Source organism: Phalacrocorax carbo, chromosome 3 (assembly GCF_963921805.1).
Source record: "Phalacrocorax carbo chromosome 3, bPhaCar2.1, whole genome shotgun sequence".
Taxonomy (NCBI): domain Eukaryota; kingdom Metazoa; phylum Chordata; class Aves; order Suliformes; family Phalacrocoracidae; genus Phalacrocorax; species Phalacrocorax carbo.
Genome location: NC_087515.1, coordinates 4,421,450 through 4,445,387, shown reverse-complemented (window position 1 = coordinate 4,445,387; position 23,938 = coordinate 4,421,450). Strand labels below are relative to the sequence as shown.

At 44.5% G+C, this 23,938-nt stretch overlaps 1 protein-coding gene across 5 annotated transcripts; it reads right to left on the bottom strand.

Annotated features, from left to right (window-relative positions):
* Positions 1–905: 905 nt before the first annotated feature.
* On the bottom strand, positions 906–23,932 carry TAF5L (TATA-box binding protein associated factor 5 like). Of its 5 annotated transcripts, XM_064445675.1 has the most exons (6): positions 23,680–23,932; positions 23,011–23,280; positions 18,602–18,746; positions 12,454–12,558; positions 8,933–9,657; positions 906–2,903 (listed from the first exon to the last, which is right to left on the bottom strand). In XM_064445675.1, the coding sequence occupies exons 3-6, from the start codon at positions 18,741–18,743 to the stop codon at positions 2,106–2,108; spliced, it is 1,770 nt and encodes a 589-aa protein (XP_064301745.1). In that variant the 5' UTR covers positions 18,744–18,746; positions 23,011–23,280; positions 23,680–23,932; the 3' UTR covers positions 906–2,105. The 5 variants fall into 5 exon arrangements, with proteins under 5 accessions (XP_064301745.1, XP_064301744.1, XP_064301748.1 ...); XM_064445674.1 differs by lacking the exon at positions 23,011–23,280 and having other exon boundaries at positions 23,680–23,931; XM_064445678.1 differs by lacking the exons at positions 23,011–23,280; positions 23,680–23,932 and adding an exon at positions 21,288–22,572.
* Positions 23,933–23,938: the final 6 nt, after the last annotated feature.

Genomic DNA, 23,938 nt, shown 5'->3' with positions numbered 1-23,938 from the left:
ATTTCACAATGAAATCTTTGGGCTAGAATCTACAGAATCAAGCAAAACCACTCAAAACAACCATAGAGATTACTGCAGGTTGAAGAATACAATGCATTTAGTCTGGTGAACAGCATCAGGTCTCTCTAGAGACCTGCACAACCCAAAGCGTCAACAATACAACCAGCTCCCATACCAGGCTTTTTTTTCGAAATGCCTGATCCTGGTCTGGGATTGCTGAGCTGCTTCACACTTTTGGTATCCAGCTGTCAGAAGATTTGCGGTGCCATTCAACTCCAGGCGTACAGAAGGGTTTCTGGTACTCACAGAGCTGAGCTGCAGCACACACTGTCACTAATCTCAGACAGGTCAAACGCTTTTCTGAGAAGCGGTTTTGGTCATTTACCAACTTAAGTAGGAAAAAAAAGAAAAAAGCAATTGTGAGGTGTCACCTAAACTCTTAGATTGTTTGGATGTTCTCAGGAGAATTCTCTCAAGTCCAGAACGTCTTAGGAAAGCTGAAGGGAATTATAATTTAATACCAACAGCCTGTCTAGAAGATGAGGATTGTGCCTTTGCTTGAAAGAGGCATTTTTGAACATCAAACCACAAAGTAAAGGTCATGCAGTGCTACACAATGAGGCCTTCTGCTGCACAGTGTCAACCTCAGGGGGTACCTAGATCCTCCATGTGCATTTCAGCTGACCTACAAAGGTGTGTCAATACCCTACTCCACGACCTGCCAAGCCAGCTCTGTGGAAAGCAAGCAGAGGGATATCAAAACAGCACGCAGCAAGTGAGCGAGGCCACCAGATTCATCCTCCAAGTGCCAAGCAGACTCTGGCTCAAGCAGCACAGGAGAAGCATGCTCTGCCCTCTCCTTCCCATGCAAGTCAGAGCAAGTTTCCCAGAAAGGGACCAAACCATTTTTTTTTTAAACTAAATGCTTTTAATAGAAAACAAAATACAAAATAACTCTTTCCAGAAAGCAGAAATATTTAATCTCTCCAAATGACAAACTAGAACGTGCTTTTTCCGCAGATCCTTGTAAATGCTGATGATTTATCTCACAAAGCGTTCATGAAACTGATATTGCAACATTTCGAGAAAAATCCAACACTGGCAGAGCTGCCTCTGTGTACACACAATAATTTAGTAATACTATTTTTTCCCATGTCACTTTGTGTATCTCTCTCTCCCTGTCCCCCTCTTCCTAGACTGCCAACTTCCATTTACGGAAATATTTGTGAGGTGCAGTGGTGGACTGACATGCCTCGTTTCCATTCGGCATCCAAACTTAGCTGCTTCAGTTCTGTTGTGCCTCCACTCCAGACAAGGCAAGTCATTTATTACCCTTAAAGTCACCACTCTACCCCCACTGTCGTCCTATCTTCAAAACACAGTGCAACCAGATTCAAAAAGATTCCTAATTATTGGAACATAAATACAAATATCACAGCTAGTATCAGGAACCAAACCCAAATAGCAATGCAGAGATGGGCCCCAACTGAGGTCAGATTTTCATCCCCTTACTAAAAAGAAAGACGGTATATTCTACTTAGCTAGTCCAAAATATTCCAGAAGTGCTATAGGGAGCTGTAATATTTAGGACCACCATCACTGTAGAAAATACATGATGTTCTTTTAATAGAAGGGTCTTAAAATACTGGTCCTCTGCAATACCAGGAAAACAAAAGCAAAACAAAACAAAAAGCACTGGGCCAGTAGTTCTCCACACACTCAAGCCTCAGTTAACAGTAGGTAAGATGTGCCCATCAATCAATGCAGGTTATTTAAGTGCAGGTCAGCAGCTTCTCTGGTTGGCAGTTTCGCTTGTCTGGACCAGGCTTTTGGTTTCCCCAAGCTACTGGATTTCCTCCCCTTTTCCCCATCCCTACAAGTACAAGATTAGAATGTATGCTTAATTTTCATCACTCCTTTTTTCCTTATTCCGTCCAACAGCACAGGCCTTTTTGTGGGCAAGACATTTTAAAGCATTTGCATCACTCTGAACATGCTTTTCAAGGGGGCAGACGAAGAAAAATGTTTCACAGTCAGTAATCTCAGCTTGCAATGGACTCTAGCATTCAATACACCCACCCACTTCCCTAAGAAAAAAAAATTAATTAATGTTCCTGATTTTCTTGTGCAATTCCAGTCACTAGAAGAAGATTACAGGCCATAAACTGTACGCTCAGCACATTATTCATTTGTCCGGTATATACACCAACCAGTTCACTGGAAGACCCATCTGCAGGGGCGTTGCAGTAAGTGTTCCGAATGTCCCAGACCCGGACTGAATTGTCCATTGACGCTGAAGCAATTAAACTACTGTCGGGGCTAAAAGTAAGGCTGGTTATGTTGTCCGTGTGGCCCCTCAGTTCTTTGTAAAGAGTTCCTGATGCCAAGTCCCACAGCTTTAGCCGCTGGTCTTCACCTGCTGATGCCAGGTACTTACCGTTGGGAGAAAACGCAAGCGCTAGCACGGGGCCGCGGTGCCCAGTGAAAAGACGCACGGAGTTGCCTTGCTGAGTGCTCCACAAGCGCACAGTTTTGTCCGTGGAGCCCGTCGCTAAGTAGTTGGAATTGGGGTGGAACTTGACACAGTCTACGTCCGCCAAATGGCCTGCATATATTCGCAGCGGGTACGTCCGATCAAATGACCAGAGCCTTGCAGTGCGATCATGGGAACCGCTGGCGAAGTACAGGCTGCAGGGGCTAATATCCAAATCCCAGACAGGATAGGCATGTCCTTGGTACAACACAGTGTTTGTAAAACTTCCGAGGTCCCAGTATCTGATGGACATGTCCTCGGAACAAGATAAGAGTCCTGAACTGTCTGAAAGGAACCTCGTGCTATACACAGGTCCACAGTGTCCTCTCAGGATCTTCATTTCTGTGCCTGCGCTGTCGTCCTCTTCCTCCTGTCAGGGAGGATAAAAAGAAACAAGAAAGGAAAGCATGTTTATCTCTTCAACAAATACAGGAACCACCATGAGGAAAACAGGCGGGTATTAATACAGAAGAAGTTATTTTAGACATGGCACATTTTGTGCAACTCTGAGACAGAAACATTGCTAGTGCATTTGCTACATCTAAGTTAATGCTGAAAGAGATGGTGACATAAGACTTTATATAAAGGTTTTATCTTCACTTTGGGTAGCCTCATGCTCACTCAAGAAGCACCTTAACCTGGGACTGTACACAAATAGGAGGGGGGAAAAAAAAAGTATTTTATGACATTTTTCCGCTTGCTAAAAACATATGCTTATTCGCTATCCGCTCTCTACTAAACTTTTGGCTAAGATGTTGAAACAGATCTTGGCATCTGCTCATTTGGTGTGGTCATTATTGGAACTGAATCTCGCAGTAGAGAAAAAGAAACACAGATGTGTTACACAAAAGGCAGGAGATGGAAAGACAAAGTGTATTTGACAAGCTGTCTGCTGGACATTCCTTCTTAGCCCCACATGTGAACGGAAACCTGGTAAGGCTGTAATATTTGTTTCTCTATGCCAGCTCTATCGGGATGCTTTCATACACTCACCCTTCAAGAACAGCAAATGCATGCAGCTTATTTAGGTCAAAGGATCTATTTTGGGGTAGGAGAGGATGAATAATCACAAAAAGGATGGCAAAAAGAAACCTTTTTATCCTGTAATTCTCCAATTCAAGTACCAGGGCAGATAGTCAAGAAGTAAAGGCTTTCGCATTTAAAGACTGTTCAGTGAACAGTGCTAGAGGAATATCCCGATGGAGGGTAAGGGTCTCAAAGTCTACCCAAGTAGCACCTCTCGACACTCAAGGGCTACAGACTGAGCAAGTTTCAACAAATCTCAGCTCAAGATAGTGTCCTTGCCCAACAAGCCAGGGTCTCATTGACAGAGAGTGAGATAACCATGGCTTGGGGTGCACCTGTGTAGTAGCTCAAGACCACCCTTCTGCAGGGCTGTCAGGCAGACACTTTTCCTCAGTACTGAATCAGTCGCATCCACGGACAGTCTCTGCACATCAAATTCAACACAACACCCTTTTGTTTGTGAGCAGCCCCTTTAACTTTTATCATCACGAAGTGGCCCGTTTCCTGCTGAAGGAGCACTTCCTGCCCCGAGAGGAAACCCAATTCCCGAGGGCTGTGGACTGCTGACGACCAGCAGAAGTCAGTGCATCGTGAGCGGCTCTCTTGGCTGACAAGACATCCCCCATCCCTCTGACCTTGGGACCCACACTTTGCTTCAGACTTGGCAACAGCCCTGAAAGCCCTTCTCCTCCAGGGGTTTCAAATCTCACAGCAGAGGCGAGCAAACTGACTTAGCTACCTCGCTGCCTTTCTCCATCTTCAGCTGTGTGTTTAGCGGTAGGCAGAAAGCCATGTTTAGCAATGCTAATTCTCTTCAGAGTAGTCAGTGCCCATGGGAGTTTTATCATGTAGCTGGGAGCCAACTTCATCTCTGCTCTGGAGGTGAGGCAGAGAGAAGTTGCAGGCTCTAACATGCAAAGCCCCATTCTTATTCAAATTGCTGCTTCTACCTCAGATAGAGCATTGCTTGCTGGAATCCACAGCATCTCTAGGCTATGTTACCACATTAAAGGAGAGAGGCTGATACCTGCAGCATTTTATACTATTTAATTATGACCGTAAGATTCCTGACAAGTTACCAGTGGAAGCCCGTTCAAGTTACCTATATTGTACTATCATTTCTGCAAATTCTGCAAGTCCAGGTACTTGATTTAATGCCTTCAAATTCATACAGGGCTGCTTGGGCTGTCTGCAAGGACACACTCTTCCTCTCTTACACGTACCTACTTTTCTTGTCTTGTATTACAGTAGCAGCTTATTTGACAATGCCTTCTGCAGCATTCAAAACCACACTGCTATAGGGTCACAGGTAGTAAATCTTAATTTGTGACTTCTGTTTGCCAACCACTTAGCATAACAACTGCACGCTGCTGTTATAGCTCACCAAAAATGGTATACCTATAATGCTTCTGCGTCACTAAGTTTTCCGTTTCCTCCCTATCCAAGTCAGTCTGCTGACCAGATTAACAAAGCTGCTGGAAGTGCCGCCACTAAATTACTGCCTTGCAAAATCAGGCATCATTTCTTTGTCAGATCAAGCACACTCTTCCTTGCATCCCACAGCTACTACCATGTAGGTTAGCATTTACAGCAGCTACAGAAAGGTTGCAACCTGTGTTATAAATCAGCAGGGAGGCAGGGAACCCCCTCTTCATAGTGTTTTTTCGGGACTCAAATTTCACACACTGAATATGTTTCCTGGATATAACATACCACTGGGCACTACCCAGATATCAATGAGCTCCTTCTGAAGTGGCTGCTGCTGTAGGTTAGCATGAATGATTTCTATTTCCTTGGAATGGACAAGAAATTAAGTTATATATGCCTATTTTAAACAATAACCGACACCCCTCCCTCCCCCCAAGAAAAGCTACCTTGTATTATGTGTACTATCCATTTTGAAAATAAGAACTATCAAAACAGATTTTAAGTAATACGATAGAACTGGAAAACCTATCAACACTACTAAAATGAGCTAAAATATAATTTATTCTTCAACAGTGAGCAGGAAACCTTCCTGAGCAAGTGCAAGACTACCAAAAATTGTATTATGAAGAAACTGAAAAGAACAAAAATCTTGGCATGTTTTGTTACACAGGACACCTTCCAAATGATACACCTATAGACAGACTGCCCAACTTTTCAGCTATTACTTAAATCAGTAACATATTTTGCATGACACTCATCTGGACCCAGAAAAATTTACCGCTGATGCATTTAACCTGGTGAGCAGCAAACATTCTCTCGCTGACAAAAGTTATCTTCATCTTCCACCCAGCATAAACCTCAAGGGAATGAGCAAGCCTCAAAAAGCAACAGTGATAACCTCAAAAAAACCAACACACCATATTAGCCTGCACACCCCCCCCCTTTTTTTTTTTTCTAACTAGTAACAGGTTTTCCTGGGTGTCATTGTCTCTGTCATCCTGCAGCCCTCTTAAGATGTCAAAAGGGAAGATCTCTTAACTTGCATACAGTGGGGACCTCCTAGCAGGGAAAGATGAGGGAGTAGATACCATGCCTCTCTCTGCAGGACATTTCTTAGTGCTCCTTCCAGAATCCCCTCTGATCTGCCATCCACCAAGGTGTCAGCATCATCCCTGCTCACTACCACTTGAAGGACCACTGCCACTTAAAAGCAGTATCTCAGAAGCAGAGCTGAATGGGGTCAAGTCTTAGTCTTCACAGAATTCAAAGGCTGCCACTCTTGCGGCTTGGAACAGAGTATTATTTGCTGTTGCTGATTTACGTAGTACCAGCAAAGAGCACGGCAAAATTGCAGAGACAAACAATACGCCCATTCGCACAGCTGCAAAACTGCGTTTGTACACCAGACCTTAAGTAAGAGAGACTATGAAGTGGCATTTGTGAGATGTTACTATAAAGAAAATGAAATTACTTTATCCCAAAATAGTAAGCCTCTCCTATTTCCGAGATGCAAGACAACGCTGGTGGGCACTGGGGCATCACACTAAGCAAGATTTACCAAAGCGACACTTAATGGATGACTTTGACCTTACCGATACAAAGCCTTTCCACGGACTAGGAAATAAACATTATTCTCTGATGCTTTTGCCAAGTCTCAACCTCATATATACATGTGTGTATATATATATATATACACACACACAAACAAAAGGAGTTAATAAACACAATAGTGTAGTTTTAGTGTCAGCCTGAACAAGATCCACTGAAACTAGCAGAGTTTTAGACTGCTGTATCTCCATAAACAGAAGGCCCTATTTGCTTGCAGCAAATCAGAAACCAAACTGAAGATTATTTCAGGCACTACTATTTAAATACAGTATCCAAAGCTAATTACACAATACAGAAATCAACCAAAACAAACAAGATTCAGAAACCTTACAAAACCCAGCCAAGTTTAGCATCCTCACCAGTTATTCTACAGAACTCAGTGAACTAATGTCAAAGCACATTCAGAATGTTTGTTCTTTGTCAAAATTTTCATCAGATTTATTGCTATGAATTGCTGCTGATCATACTGCAGTGACAGCCTGAAACACAGCCCCTGTTCACACTGAGCTGCGTGACCGATGACTGCAGCCTGGTCAGGGTGGTCTTGTTTGGTCTGTCTTAGTATCTGTGGCTTCTATTCCCATGGCACCCAAGCGGGAGCTGGTCCGTTCCCACCTGCGACCCCGTGGGCACCTGTGTGTTTCCACTTAGGGCTCCCAGATACAGAAATTTATTTCCTTTGTAGTCAATAGGCTTTCATTTACATCTGGGACATGTAACCAGCAGTGCATTCAAGCTGGCATCCCTCCCCTTAACTTTGAACTCCTGGTCAGGTCACTATTTGTTTTGTCAGTGGTGAAGTTATTCAGGGCAATGACGACTTTGATCTGTGCTGGTCTTTGACCAGTTTTTGGTTTTAGACCCGTGCATAAATGCTGCAGGATACAAAAAAAAAATTAAATAGCCAACGAGAGCCATTTGTACCCCATCTTCCACAGCCATTTCACAATACGTGTACAATATGTAAGTATGCGCCTACTTGCCAAAAAAAGATAATACACACTCCTGATAACCTCGTAATATCTGCTTTTCTATAGTCTAGAGCCAAAGGAGGTGACTTTGCTGACTTAGCAGAGAAATTCTCTTCTGCCACAGGTTACAGATATTTGGTTTCTGTGAGAGGCAATATACAGTACTATGAATTCTTGCAGCTTATAATGAGAACAAGTCCATAGCCCCATCTTGGGCTCACCTGACCCACTTACCTGCTCACTCTGTAGAAGGAGTTAACCTGGGAAGCGGTGAACATGCCACTGTGCTATCTCACCTGGATGCCTGCCTCTAGTTCTCAAGCTGACTAACAAAGCAATCCCTAACCATAGATCCCTGCAAACATCAAGCTCTCTGCACTCTTCCAAAATAAACAGAACCCTGCCACTAGGTAGGTTTTATGAGAGGAAGAAAAAGAAAGTGGAAAAAAGGATGTTTCTCTTGCTAAACACTCAACACAAGAACAAATAAGGCTTCTTCTCCCCCCTCCGCCCCTCAAAAGTGGAGCAATTAAACAAAGGAAGAGTCACAAATTCTGATCTTTAACCAGATACAAGATGCTACGTGGGCAGCTGTGGTGAGAGGGGAGGAAGGGTGTGACTAGAAGGCAAAAAAATTAGTGAACTAGAAGATGCTATCTAGCCTGGCATGTGAAGGCACACACATCCCTGTCCTTGTCTCCTGCACTCCAGACTGGGAAGCCTCTGAAGTTTCTGCACTGCAGATTCCTTAACAGAGACATTTTACATAATTTTTCCATGCTAACTCTTCACCCCTGGTTAAGGTGATTCCTTACGTACAGTTTTGCACTCATGCATCCCTTCTTCTTCCTGAGGCCTCAGACCAGCCTCCTTTGGCTCCTTCCTTACTCTCTTTATGTTCCTCTTCCTACATCCCTCCCCTTCCCTCTGCCCTTCTGACTGGTTGTTCTGAGCTGCTTTCCTTGTAGTTTTCATTCACCACAGTGTGTTTCTGCTGCCAGCATCTCCTCGTTTCATCTTCCCATCCATAAGAAGGCTCCATGCTCCTCAGGGAAGGGAGCCTTCTCTAGTCACCTGTCCTTACTGGGCTGCCTGTGTACTGTCACCTGTTGAAGGACAGCTGGAGGAGGGAGATCAGCACTTAGGACTAACAAACTATGACCCGAGCACAAACTCATTGCACCTCAGCGCAGCATTTACAACTACTGCAGGAAAAGAACGAGAGCAGGCTATAAAATTTGTGTGCCAAGGCAGACAGGTTGTGCAACAGCCCCACAGTCCCCTAAGGCATTACTAGATACTCTACAACGCATGCCCAAAATATCTCAGCAGAAAGGGTAGGGGGTGATAAAAAGGGTATCCAGACCTCCTCATCCAGGATGTCACAAGCCAGGCGGATGCGGGACACATCAACGAGGTGGGGCTCAGATTTTAACTTCCTGGAACGCAGGCTCCACAGCTTCACACATGAATTATCGAACCCAGCAGCGAGCAGCTTGCTATTTGGTGAAATCTCTGCAGTGTTCAGCAACTGCTCCGTGTTATAGAAGGCATAGAAACAGATGGTCGTTAAGGAAGGGGGCCCATCCTTGACGCGTTTAATGCTGTCCTGCAGTAAATCCAGCGCCGCCTCGTTCTGCAGAATGGAAGCTGGCACGTCGCTGGGTTCCAGGCCGTTGCTCTCGTTGCGCGAGGAGCTCCCACCGGCATAGAGCTGGTAGTCAGTCCTCTTGGCGGGTTGCACATCCAGGTGAATGTGCAAGGTCAGGACTTTGCACAGGGCGTTGTTGTTGTCACTTTGGAGGTAGCGAAGAAGGTAGTTGTAGCTGTCCTCTTGAAGGCGGATGACGTACTTGTTGTCCAGAAAAGCCCGGAGCTTCAAGTTGGACAGGATATCTTGAATAGTCATGGTAGTCTGCAACTGCTCAATGATATCCTTCTGGCTGGCATTCTGCAAGAACATGCCATGGAAGCGGCTGTAAAAACTGTCCACTGTGCTTTTCAGGCCATTCTGGACCATGTTCAGATGGAGGTAGACGAAGAGGGGATACAGAAGAGGCATCACTTCATGGCTGTGCTGAGAATCTGAATCTATATGAAAAACAGCAACAAACTTTGAATGATTTCTCAATCCACTTTCTGCTGGGAATAAAACAGAGCAAGGACAATTACTGCAAAAAGCCTTGACAGGCTTTCAGAGAGCAAGCAAGAGGAGACTTCTGTTGGTGCGTCTTCTGTCACCTATAGGGGATACACGGTACCTATTACAGATCCGAAGAGAGATTTTCAAGCCGCTGAGGTATGTTGTCAGACCAATGCAGACATTTCAAAACACTTTTTAGTTGTGGGCCAGCTATTAAAATAACCACTCAAACTACATGACAGCTGAATTTTTTACCTATATTTAAAAAGAAAAAATATGCCCTCTGTTTATTGCAATAAATGGGCTTTGAAATTTACTCAATACCTTTAAAATAGTATTTAAGTCAATTATTTACCTAGGTTGTGCGGGCCTAAACTTTGGTGGCTTTTTTTTCCCCTCTCAGCTGCAATAAAACTTGCATGTGGTGTTTCAGATGGAACTGATTTGTCTCCAGGGGAAAGGAAGCTACAGTTTCCAAAATGTACTGCAATATGCTGTGCTCTTGTTTTATTTCTGTGCCTGCTCATGTGCACGCTTTCTCTCTCTCTCCCCCTCTCCCTGCCAAGGCAAATCCCAGCGGTAATTCCTAGTACACAGTGTAACAAACTCCCGATTAGGTTGTGCTGTACCTTGCAGAGGCTAATCTGCGCAACAGCTCCACCCCTCCTTCACCAGCTTCTTGGGGCTGTTTCCCTCCCAGGGGAGCCGTAGGGAGCGGAGCCCTGCCATAGAACATCATGGTAGCATACAGGGCCACAACAATGAGTTACTGGAGGCCCAAATGGTCCAAATTACTGGAACAAAACAGGCATTTCAGATCCTCAAACAGCATTGCTTGTCTTCAAACAGCATTGCTTCTTTTCAACTTGTTTCTCGTTCCTGACATACTAATACATACTCTTTTTTTCCCCTTTCCATTAGGTTATTTTTCCTCTCCTGTTATGCACTCATCTGGACTTCCTCTGATCCAAACTGTGCCCCTCTCCCATTTCTAAACGTGTAACTACAGAGCGTGTGTGTGGTGTGCAGTCTTTACATACGTATTTGCATACTTAGGCATCATTCTCCTTTCTGTCCCACTGAAACTGGGCCAAAGCCAGTGAAACCAGTGGTCTGTATGTAGTAAAAGCACTAAGCAGTTAGCAGCTGCTCTTTTCCCTGCAAGTGCTCTAGTCCAGAAATGCAACAAGGGGGAGGACCTCACACTGCAGTGGGGGAAAAAGGGAAGAGATGGGAAGTTGGCAGAGACAGGAACAAAGAAAATGTTCCCCACGACCGTATAATGAGAGGTTATGGGAGCTGGGTCTGTCTAGCCTGGAGATTAAGGGTGTATCTACCTGCTGCCTTCAGTACCCAGCTGGACATTATGGAGGAAAAGAAGTCAGCCTCTTCTCAGAGGTGCTCAGTGAAAGGACAACAGGCAAGCTGCTGCAAGGGAAATGCTCACCAAACCACTCAGCTGGGACCCAGAGCGGCAGGTAGTGCAATCTCCACGCTTTTTGATTATCAAAACCTGGCTGGACCTGAGCAACCTGATCAACTCTGACCTTGTCCTGCTTTGAGCAGCAGGTTGAACTAGAGCTCTCTAGAGTAATTCCTGAATTATTCAGTGTCCTAGTCCCCTGCCCACTACTCAGTGCCCCTGGAGGCAAGCATCACAGAAACCGGCAGTGTCCTGCTGTGCCTGGTGGCTGGCTGGCAAGTTACACACATGAACTGCTTCTGTTTCTGCACAGGAGTAAGAAACCAGGACTGAGCAAGAGGGACAAAAAAGATGCAGTTGACATGAACACCAAAACCATGCCTAGCATTTCCCCAAGTGATATTTAAGCCACTGAACAGAGCAGTCATACTTCTCAACCATATGAATTTACCCTTAATACGAATGTGCAACGGTGTTGAACTGCTCTACGTGGCAAGCCTAAGACTAAGGCAGTGTTTTCCGCCTCTGCCTTCTTGCCTGCCTGCCTCCCTCCCTTCCTTTCCTTTCAACAACTATCAGGATTATTAATCCTAGTGCTATGCATGCTAGGATCAAGTCCCTGCGCTGGACAAACACAGATGTGCCCAAAGGTGGGAGGAGTAGCAACCCCACTTTCCTTGGTACTATGATCTAAAAATCCTATCTGCTTTCTTCTTCCCACATTCAAGACTAATAGAATAAATCAGGCCGTTCTTGGGAGTCCCTTTTTTAATAAATACATAAAACCCCTGTGATTGTCTTCTGCATCACACTACAGAATGAGGATTTTTTTTCCTTTCTGCCATATACGTCCAGCCTCAAAGCCAGTACTGGTAATTTTAAGGGAACAAATTCTCCCTTAAAAATTGAGACCATCATAAAAAGATGCCAATTATGAATAAAATTAAAACCCCTACCCTAGGAGACAGCAAAGAGCCACATCCATTTCTAAGTTACCTGCCTTTCACGTAAGACACTAGTCTTCCTTCTTGTCTTGTGTATGTATGATGTTGTCTAGAATATCTACAAACATACAAAGGCCAAACACTGAACAAGAAAGGGCAGACAGACAGGTATTTACAAAAGTCAGAGGTACTCAGCTCTCAGGCAATAAAAAAACAAAAGGAAAGAAAAATATTTCTAATTGTAGCAACTGAAATATCACAACTTGAAATCAAAAGATTGTTAGAGACATGATTTTTAATTTTACTATACTGTCTTTTACTAATTAAAATGACAAAAAAATCAGCTACTTTCCTCTTCCTCACTCCCTGATATTTACCTGTGAGAAAATTTCGTAATCGTCCAAATTGTACTTCATATTGCTGTGGCTCCGCCAGGCAGGGAGCTGCAGACACAACGTTGGCACAACCAGATTCAGATTGGACTGCGAAATAAAATAAGAAGAATTAAGTAAGGATTTAAGGAGTTTTGCATGTATGTCTGGAAACAAAGCTTCTCATAAAATCCAAGGCAATGCAGCCACCAAAGTGACATTTCATCTTTCAAACGCCGTTTGAAGCATCTAAACGTGGCAGTAACCACCTAGACAGATCATGAAAGAAAGTATACGGAAAGCTTATAAAAAAAACCCAAACCTAAAAAGCTCAGCAACTCACCTGCTCTCCCCATAACACATTTTTGAGTTTTCAAATACAGCCTTAAGTTCCCAAGAAACTCAGAGAGAAACACCATCACAGATCCCTTCACAGTGTTACAAAACACTCAGCAGTTTTACTACTTTGCACTCAGAAAAGATGAGGAAATGAATCTACAACTTCCTCCAAAACAAGTTCTTCTCCAGTGGGACCCACGACGGACAGGTGGTCTGCAGTGACACTACCTCAGAGTCTCAAATTCCTTGCCCCAGTCATTATCATTTACTACAAATTATAACCATTATCATTTGCTAGCCTCCCTGAGGTGGTGGTGAACACACACTGAATCTCTAAGCAAACACTAGTTTTTAACCAAAACGTGTCCTGCTCACTGAGGATTTTAGGTTAAAGGGCAGCTGGTATCTGACCATAAGCCAAGTTCTTATAGTCTCCTGAGATGGTGTTACACTGATTTTCAGAACCAGTATCAACTCTGGTAAAAGGGGTTCTGATCTATTTAGAAAGGAAACTGGCTTTTCTTTCTCTGGCACCAAATCTTTGCTCGTCTGCTAACCCCTCGAAATTTGACAGGGGACTTTCTGCAAGTTGACAGGCACCCACCAGCATACCCTAAGCATATATAAATACCAGTGACTGCAAACACAAGTTACAAAATTTACAAATCTAAATTTTAACTAACATGCTAATTCATCTGCTCTTCTAAGAAAAGCACAACTTGGCAAGGAGTTTCACTGTTTTCCTTTTCTAATTTTTTTTTCAATTAATAACTGTTTTCCCCTTCACAAAACCTATTTTTATTGCTCTCACTTTCAACTCCTTAGACTTCTTTCAGCCTCCCCTGCCCCCCACCACTTTCCATCCTCTCTCTTTGCCTTCCTAGTCCTGATCGATCGCTTTTTGTTCCAGCATTTGGCTCACACACAGAGGCACAACTGTGACAGCCCTGGAAGTCTATAAACAACATCATCAAATTTTCACATGCTAAAGAGAGATAGGCCAGCCTCCAGCTCTTCTCAATGCTTCTAATTAGAAAGAGATCATCAGCACATGGTGTACAGGCAGCCTGTCACTATTCTCTCCTCTCTTTCCCTGTGTCCCAAGACACAGGTCTATCTTTCTGGAGCTTCTGGAAATGCAGGAGGCATGTTTACCAACTCTCCAGGGCAAGCTGAATTCAGCTTCAGAAACAGAGAACTGGGCTGTGCTTATCATCCCCTCATGGGAAAAAAACAAATACAGATTCCAGCACCAACACCCTATCTTTACTCAAATCAGTTTCGAAATAAACAAATATGACCTGTTGAAAGGTTATATACACTGCCCTTTCTACAGCCTGCCTCCTTCAGAAACTCAAAGCTGGTAAGAACTCTAGGCTCACATACTGGCATTACTTAACAGCTAATGTAAAAAAAATTCTGCTATTTCGATATAATCCATATTCAGCATAAGAAAGTAAACTGCACACACAGACATGTAATAACTCAAAAACGTTGAGTGCCAGTTTTCAATGTCACACGTCCTACTTATTGTAAAAGCAAAGCAAAACAGAAATACGAGGGCCTGTCTTTTATGCTGTGTCACAGTTGCATACAAGGGTCAACGCTTCACAGGGTTCTGGTGGCCTTGTTTCAGCAGGATGGGAATGACTTGCCACCTTGCTCGTGCCACGCAAGCACAACTTGCTCTTTATGAAGTGCTCCTTCCGTGTGTGGTGAGGCAGCCCCCCAGGACACTCCGAGATCCCAGAATAAGCCCTATCTTGCCATTATCTTGGTCATAACGACTTGTCAGGCAATCTCTGCCCACACCCGGGCTATCTGCTGCCTGGATGGTACATCAGGACCACCCTGAGATCTCAGGATAAGCCCTATCTCGCTGTTATCTTGGTCGTATCTTGGCACTTGGGTGCCAGGCCATCTCTGTCCACACCTGATTTGTGTACCAGAATTGTGCCCAGAATGTAAAATATTGGCCAAAGCCATTCGCCTCGATGCTATAACTAGCGATCCAAGAGGGAGAGCCTTAGAGCTCTCAGGGACTGCAGCGGGCTGCGTGACCCTGTATCTCTCCTGGCCTGGGACGCCCCTCAGGGGAGACTTCGCAAGGATTGAAGGATCGTCTGCTGGCAATTTTGTGAGGACTCAAAGGCCTAATTTCACAAGGTTCACAGGCCATGTGCTGATGAATGCCAGGACATAAAAGTGAGTAATTTATGAAACTCACAAAAAGGGAAATTTTGTTCACAGGTTAACCTTGGGGGTGTGTGTGCATGTGTGCAATTTGACTACATATACATAATATTAACCCTATTCACATAAACCATTGGCCAAGTCTGAGACTAAGATTGGACCTAGCTGTACCTAGACTTCTCTCTGAAGGGAGTTTAGAACATCGTGACTCAACGGGGGAGTCGTCCTTATCCCCTGCATCCATGATCCCTCTGTGAATCATTCTAACCTGAGCATAACTGGATTTTGCTTTGTGCATTTCTGCTATGTAAATAATAGAGCGAACCTTGCCATTCTCGCATCTGTAACTAAATTGCTATGTTGATTGTAAAAAAATCCATCAAGTTGCCGTTTTAAATTGGCTGATGCTGTTAAGAATTGTACAACCTAATACTGTAATCTATCTCAAAAATATTAATAAATCTTAAACTGCTAACAAAAGCTGTGCAACAAATCATATTCCCGACAATCTGGTGTAGTCGGCAGGATACACAAGGTTGTATTCCCGACAATTTGGCATAGCCGGCCACATCCACAAATCTGTATTTGCAACGATTTGGCGTAGTTGTCAGGATACGCAAATCTATATTTGCAACACCATGCCACCTATTTAACCTTCTCTGTATAAGCAACTAAATTACAAAATTAAGATGTACTTCATGCTTCAGAATGAGGAACATCATCTTTGGCTACCTATCCCAGAGCAGTCTGACTGGGCGATCATTACGCCCTACTGTTTTGGTAATGATGCTAGAGAAAGTTCCCATTCAAACAAATGGCAAATGAACCCTACGTACCAGACAGTCATAAAAAGTTAAAATTCTAATTCTTTTCTTTCCCAAAAGTTTACACCTACCAGAACTACAAAAAGGATCAAGAGCTCAACTGATTCAAAAACAAGAGAGTAAATTTTCAGGCATGTTTTTCTCCTGGTGGAAATAAAACACTGGCCATATCCTTCTAATGCATTAATAAATCTACCATAGTTTCTCTTCCACCTTCCCCAGTGGTCATAAGAACATTTATTGGAAACATCTGCTCCTTGACTTCACTTCCAGTAATTGCAGCCAGCTACGCGAGCTGATAGCAAATTCAAAGGAACTCACTCCTAACGCAGGGATACGGACAGTAGCCGCCTGGTCTTGTGCGCTGGCTACGGCAGCATTGCTTCCAGCTAACAAATGTGGGACTACTGTGTAAACGCTGTTTCACAGTGACTGATTCCTCTTTTATGTGAGTGCGATGATGTTTAATTTTACATTATTTCAGATAGTCCTACGTGCTGATAGTATACTGTGGGCAATATTAGAAGAACCTGTTCTTTAAGTCACTCATTCCGTCCTCAAATATTCTTCTAGTTTTCTACAGAAATATGAGATAGTCACGAGGAAGCTCTGTGCTGTATTTTACTGCAGATGCAATCAGACAGCATGCTAGATAATCTCATCTGGGCTCCCTTTCCCATGGAGGATTGGATCAGATGATCTTCTGAGGTCCCTTCCAGCCCAGGCTGTTCTATGATTCTGTGAAAGCAGAGCTGTGCGGATATAGAAAGTATATGAAGCAATGGAGAAAGGGCTGAACTGGAGAGACTTTGGAAGAAGACAGAAAGAAATGCTGAGGTAAAACTGAGAAACAAAACTATTTAAAACAAAAACCAGAGGACACTCTTCACTGTGAAAGTAGCAGTCACAGAATTAAAGACAGAAGAAGCAAGCACCTCTCCCATTTATACAGGCTGGTTAATTTAAAAGTCAAAGAAAAGAAAGGAGCAGAAAAAGCAAGGTGAGTTTTGTTAAGGAGCAAGCAAAGACATCTTCAGACAGAAATACTTGATCGCTTTCCCTGAAATAAAGCAATGCAGGCTTTAGAATCTGGTCAGATTTTATTCAGTTTGCCAAATTAAGATGACTGCAACAGAAAGTATTTTCAGCCTCTGTTGTCGGAATAAGTGCAAGCTGGGTTTTTCTTTTTTGACAGTCATTCACGGAACTGCAGCATACTCACTGACAGCTTACCATGAGCATGTTTGACAAGAAGAAGTAGTAAGCAGCTGAATACATGAGAGCAGATCATTTTCAGTTCAAATGAAAACCGATGACTAAGTTCTGAATCACCAGCCACAAAACCCTTGCACTGGCAAGAGGATACGGACTAACAAGAAGAAATTTAGTACTAACACTTGGTGGAATATTAGTGAAAAGACAAAACCCAATCACACACCCATTCACGGTCTTTACTGAAACGTTTCGGTTCCCCCCCCCCCCGCATGATGCCATATGCAAATGCAAGGGCTTGCAATCCAAGTCGTCCCTCCTACTTCAGATATTCCTGTGTTCTCCTGATACGGATTAATCCCAAGGTCTAACCCCATATTTCAACACTGACCTTTCTACCCACCTCCCCTGTAAAATCTCCCATCAAAAGCAATTCAGCATTTTACTTCGGCTTCATGCCTTCCCCACCTCCCCCAGTATTATTTCAGGGAGTTGCAACAAACTTCCGATAGCTACTCTGAAACAGCAAGGAAATGAAAAGCACTACGATGACCTCGGCCACTTCTGATACCGAAGTATTACCCAATTTCCTTCAGGCCCCCAAGAGAGTCGGCCTGGACATTTTACCCACATTTCACTCATCTTTGGATTGTAACTGTGGCAAAATACTCCAGAGCTGGAAAGAGCTATGTTGGCATGCAATCTCATCTAGGTACAAGCAGTTCTACAGCAACTACTATTTTGTCAAATCAAGTTGTACCACAAGTAACCAAGGTCTCCACCACTCGTAGCCTGGGACACTGTCACAATTGAAGCAGTTTCATTAAAAGAAAACATTTCCTCCTTGCATTTTCACCCAAAGGTCAGCCCAGTATTTTCTATTACTTGTAAAAGTAAATTTAATCTTTATAACCTCCACATTGCTTGCATCCTTTTAATATTTGTACATGCTCAAGCAGCAGCGGAGTTTGTTGTAACGAAAACAACAATTACAATGAAAACCGTCACAGACAGGATTTGAAAAGCAGGTAGCGTAACAGGATTCAGAAGCCTTTGAGAAAGGGAAATGCAGGGAAATCAACTGTCTCATCCACTGAAGGGCTTTGGGTTTTTTTTCCCCCCCCACGTGGCAGAGCAGAGCTTTCACAACTCGAGAGCTGACTAGGCGAGAGAAAGAAACAGCCTGTATCACTTCCATTTCTCTCTGCAGGAGAGCTATATCAGGTACAACAGATTTTCCTGCTTCTACTTAATTCCTCATCTAGGTTCTTCTCACCCCCATCCCAAAGCACCACTATCACCAGACTTCATGTTCTTTGGGATACAACATACACATTTTCCACTACCCTGACCTGGTATTTCAGCCCGCTGTTTCACTGGCCATGAATCTCACCTTGTTACACTTTCATCCACATTTTCATTCTTCAAAAGTTCATCATTCATGACAACTTCACACCGGGAAATTTCTTTATTTCAAAAGCAGAGCTGTCCATACGTGCAGACAGATTCACATAGTTACCAATATACATACTCACACTCGTCACAACTCTGCCAAGATGCACGCATGGAAAATACGACAAGATTACCTGTGAGATTAGCTGCCATCTCTTCAGCAGTCTGACACAGCCTCAGCCCTTGTTTTAGGGGACCTTCCGAGTCCACATACTGGCGGCGCTTGAGGTAGCAGGACACTGCCATCTGAATCTGTTCTGTGCGTACGCGTTTCATGACCTCAAGAGAAAAGAAAAAGATAATGAGGCTCTTACCAGGCCGGTATACGCTAAGATCAACATATTCCATAGCTGTATTAAAACTGTTTGTCTTCTAACAGCTTGGCATTTTCATTGCTGAAGTCAAACTACTTCATTATTGAAGTATGAAACAAAACCTTTAGGCCTCTCAGTACTAAGGCATAACTAGACACTTTGAATCAGATCCCTGAAGACATTTCGCTGCCTAGTTCTACTAATTTCATCAAGAAACCAAAAATACTTTTGAGGATTCTGGACTAAAACTGCAGCGCTGAGCTGAAGCATTTGTTTTTGTTAAAAATAACTCATAAAAAGGGAACTTTTCTCCTTGCTTTTTTACAGTAGCAGTTTGGGTATTCTTCAGTCATTTTCTGATTTCTCTGCTTGACCAACCAACAAAACAATTCCAGAAGAGTCAAGGGAATGAAAAATTAATATACAATTAAGGCAATTTCAGAATCATAATGCTTTAAATAGCACACCTATTTGGGGAGTCCTGGAAGCAATAGCTTATCACTGGAATGCAAAGGTTATAGCCAGACTTATGATAGGCACTTCAGTCAGGTAAGTCCCCAGGAAAAAATTCAGAGAAATTAAAAAGCAGAGTCTTCTGCCTTTTGCACCTGACCCCATCTATCCAGACTTCCTTCCTACAAAAATTTAAAGAAAAAAACCCAAAGAATCCTTTGAGATTTCCTTTGTATAAATTTTGAAAGCCATCCTCACAAACACCACTTGGTAGTATCTCAAAACCAAAAGAAGCCCAGTGCTAGCTTTTAGCCTCTGGCTTGCAATAAAACAACCTCAGTAAAGATGAATGCAACAGCTCCCTTGCCATTTGAGTAGTCCCTGACTGCCACCAATCCTTCGCAAAAGCCGTTGGTTTTACACAGAAGTTAAGATAACCTAAAAGGCTTTAAATAAAGCAGAACTAAGCAACAATTTTTCTTCTACCAGAGTCATAGGTAAAGCCTGCCTCAAGACAGTTCTATACCTTACAGCCCTGCTACCAATGACCTGTGTATGCTTTGCAAGTGCCCATGCTTTCTGGTTTGAGTAGCTAAATCTGATGAAACCAGCTTCTCAGAAAGAGACGACGATGCCCTTCCCCCCCCCCTTGTAAGAACTGTATTTCTAACAAAAAGGCAGCTTTAAAAATATGGTCATAAATGAGCCTTTTCTAATTCCCGTGCGCACTTTCTCCAGTTGTTAGAACAATAAGCCCTCTGTGGAGTTCCAAGCGGATGGGGATGCAAGGTTTCAGCAAAAGTAACTTTAAACAGATACATGGAATTGCAAACACATATGCTTTGGCAAAAACCTTAAAAAGATTTTCGTTTCTTCTCACAAGTGAAATAACTGTTGAGGTTGGGGAAGGGGCGTCAACAGGTGTGCAATTTTCCAGAGAGACACATTAAAATCCTGAGTTTCAACCACAACTTTTTCCACTCCAAAAACAAACTTCCTTTTCATCTTCCTCGCAATTAAAGAAATTATATCTGAGACTTACACTGTCTCAAATACAACACTTTTTCTGCTGCACAAAACTGTAGGAAAGACAGAATTCTAATGAAGACCCTAAAGAAGGGTGGACACAGGGATGGACCGCATCTTAGCATTCTCCTAAAAAACACCCCTAACTAAGCTCCGCAATGTATTACATTACCATTCTGCATTTCAGCTAGCAGTAAGGACTCACAAGTGACTTGCCCAGGTCCTCACTAAAACCTCTGCATGCAGTCTGGCATACAGCTTAGCTTTGGGTAGCAACTTAATTATATCTGAGATGCTCTCATAGATGCTTATTTCAGGTCTAGAAACCATTTTGGAGAGTTTGCCTCTAGGTTGTTGTATTTGGCTTATAATCCAAAAGAAACTCACTCCCAAAATGGCACGGAACAGATGCAACTACATGTTTCTGAAGTGGTTTAGCCGGTCAAAACTGTGCAAATCGGCTGCAGATCTGTGGTTCAATTCAAGTGAGAAAGCATCTAGAAATATCCTTGCCCAGGCTTTTTTTTTTTCTTCCGTTACAGGATCAATTTGTGCTACATTAGATTAAATGAGAAAATCCTTATTCATTATGGCACAGCATGCACGTACAGATAATTCCTCATAAACTCATAATGGATCAGGGAAACTGAAAACTGGTGAGTGAAAGATGCAGAACTCCAGAGGATCCTTTGAAGTGACAGTGACAAACAAGAGGAACACAGAGATCAGACTTTTCAGACTGCTGAACGAGCAGATGACCAACAGAGAAAATGGTAAATTTAAAACAATAGGCAAAAAAAGCAGTAGGTTGCCCAGTAGTCTCAAATTCTGACATCAGGATCGGACATTTTAGCAGCAAGAGAGAAGGGCCTGGGAAAGGAGCAGTTGCTGGCAGCTGATTCAAATCTGAGCTTTTTCAGAGCTTTGGGGATAATAGGGAAGCCCCAGTTTCCTCGGCCAAGATTAGCTACGTGGCATTTGCAGCTGCTTTATGCAATCTGTACGGCTTCTTGCTCCCTTCACATACCTTGTATACTCCTCCCAGCAGTCTCAGTAGTGGGTGTTACGAGGAGTATCTCAAGATGTCCTTCCCTACTCCCAGGTGACAGAACAGGAACTACCTTACAGGAAACGCACCTTCACCAAGAAACACCCATGGGCATCAGACACACTATCACCCCTACTTTCATTTCAGCCTTTGTCCCTTTGCCTTTATAACTTCACCCTCAGCATTACAAAAAGCCATGTCACAGCAGCACGGAAAGCGTTCATGTAAAGCACAAGAAGAGCAAAACCAACATTCCTACAAATATTCTTCATCAAGCCCTCAAAATTAGAGTATATCATAAAATAAACATACGGATGGCCTGCCAAAATGCCTTTAACTGGGTTCAAGCCGAGCCAGCTCACAACAGGTCAACGATGCAGAACTTAAGGGCAAAAAAGGACAAGCCTGCCATTTTAACCTCCAATCAACTTTAAGTCTCGAGTTCTCATCACTGAAGATTATCTCCAAAATACAAAACGATCTGAACGCATATAGCGTTCCCTGTCCGTGCCTGCAGAAAGCTTGAAACAATTGTTCAGAAGTCCCAGCTGCCTCGTTCTTCTCAAACAGCCACAGAGAACAATAAATACTAATGCCACTATTTTTACTGATAAGCAAAATACATAAGGAAAGAGAGAAGAAAGATCACACCGGGAGTCTGTGCAGCTACAATGCGTCTTCTGCGGTGTCACAAATTGGAGCACAATTAAAAACCAAAATGGCTATTAGGTTAATTTTTTTCTGAGGAACCAAAAACACTGAAGAAAGCCAGAGGAGAGGCCTATCGTACAAAACGCATCCCAAGTTCCTCTTTCCTAAAAAAGCTGGAAATTAGCTGTATACTAAGCACTGGACCAAGGAAATTTATTTCCTGCTTATGCTACATCTTGGGTATGGGTTTAGGCAGATGCCATGGAACTGAAATATTACCAGTAGAGACACATGAAAAAGAGCTTGGAAACTAGTGTTGGAAAAGCTGCTTTTAAATACTCTGCATTGCTGTCCCGACCTGGGACAGCAGTCTCTTCCTTCCAACAGACTGGGGAAAGACGTGCGAGCATCAGAGAGGAAATAAGGACAAGCAATCCTAAAAAAACCCAAAAAACAATAAAACAACCCAGAAAAAGCACATTTTGAATATACTCTACTGAGAACTGTGTCTCAGACCTCAGTTGCAGACAGAGAAGTACCATCTTTCATCTCATATCACTGCAGGTGAAATTTGGAGTCTATCAACAATGCCAAATCACTTAATTTTTACTTTTGCGACATTAAGTTAACCTAAGACTTAAAAAGTTTCAGAATGAACAAGGTTAGGATAAACTGACATCAAGATCCGAACCTAGAGCCGCGGGACTTCACGCACGCAGCGGCTGCAATTCAGAAAAACGGGGAGAAGGAAAGATGACAAGCTGACATGGAGACACGGTGGTGCAAAACAGGAAAAGTGCTGCAGACAGCAGGAACTACGGAGAAGGCTTTTGCTCGAGCAGCGGCGTTCAGGCAAAGAGGCAGAGAGGAAACAGGTGTGATTTCAGAAGAGCCCGTATCCCTTTGCCTTGGACCTAGATTTGGCTCAACGTCCACGGATCGAGCTTTCCCAATTCCACACTGGTTTTTTGGGGGTCTTTTTTTCTTCTTTTTTACCCCTGGAGACAAAGCCAAACGGCACGCTTGGCCCATTCGATCTCCTCTGGGCTACCTGGGCAGGACACGCTCCGCCGCTGCCCACGGACACACCACCTGACGCCTTCGGCCTCCGCCACCCAAGCCTTCCTCCTCCGAGAGGTCGGACCCAGCCTCGCTCGCCTTTAGGGCCCCGCAAAGAGCAACGCGGGCCCACGCCGAGAGTCCAGGGGAGCCCCTCGCCCGCCCCACGCGTGTCCCGGGCCGCCGCCGCCCCACGGGCAGTGCTCGCGAGCGGGACGCTGGCGGGCGCTGGCTGAAGGGACGCGAAAGCGAAAGTCTTCCCCTATCAGAATTTTAAAAAAAATATTTAAAAAAAGGAAAAAAAGGAGAGGGAAGGGAAAAGGTGCGATAAGAAGCAGCTAATTAAACCCACGCACTTTTCAAGGAAGAAAAAAAAAACATATAATGAGAAAAGCCCCCCCCGCCCCGCGACCTCCGGGAAGGCGCCCCCGACCCTGCCCTCACCCGGGGCTGCCCCCGAGGGCCGCGCCCGTGCCGGAGGCCCCCCCTCCGCGGGGCCCGCCGGCCTCCCGGGAGCCGCCGGCCGTGCCGTGCCGGGCCTGCGGGCCTCCGCCACGAGGCGGCCCGGCGGGACGCCCGGGGCCCGCTCCCGCCGCCCCCCCCCGCCCCGCGCTCCCCCAACCCCCCGGCCCCGCGCGGGCCCCCGCTCCCCGCCACTCACTGAGCATCGCAGGCGGCGGCGGGAGGCGGCGGGAGGCGGGGGCCGGCGGGGCCGGGGGGGCGCTGTCACTGCGCCCAGCGGCGCCAGGCGCTGCCGGCGGGCGCGCCGCCGCTGCCGCCTCCCCTGGGCGCGGGTCGGGGTGGTGGTGGCGGTAGCGGCGCTGGGGCGGCCGGCGCTGCCCGGAGGTCGGCGGCCGCCGGCGGCCGCTCCATGGCTGGCTGACACACGCCGCGGCGGGCGGGCGGGAGCGGAGCGGGGC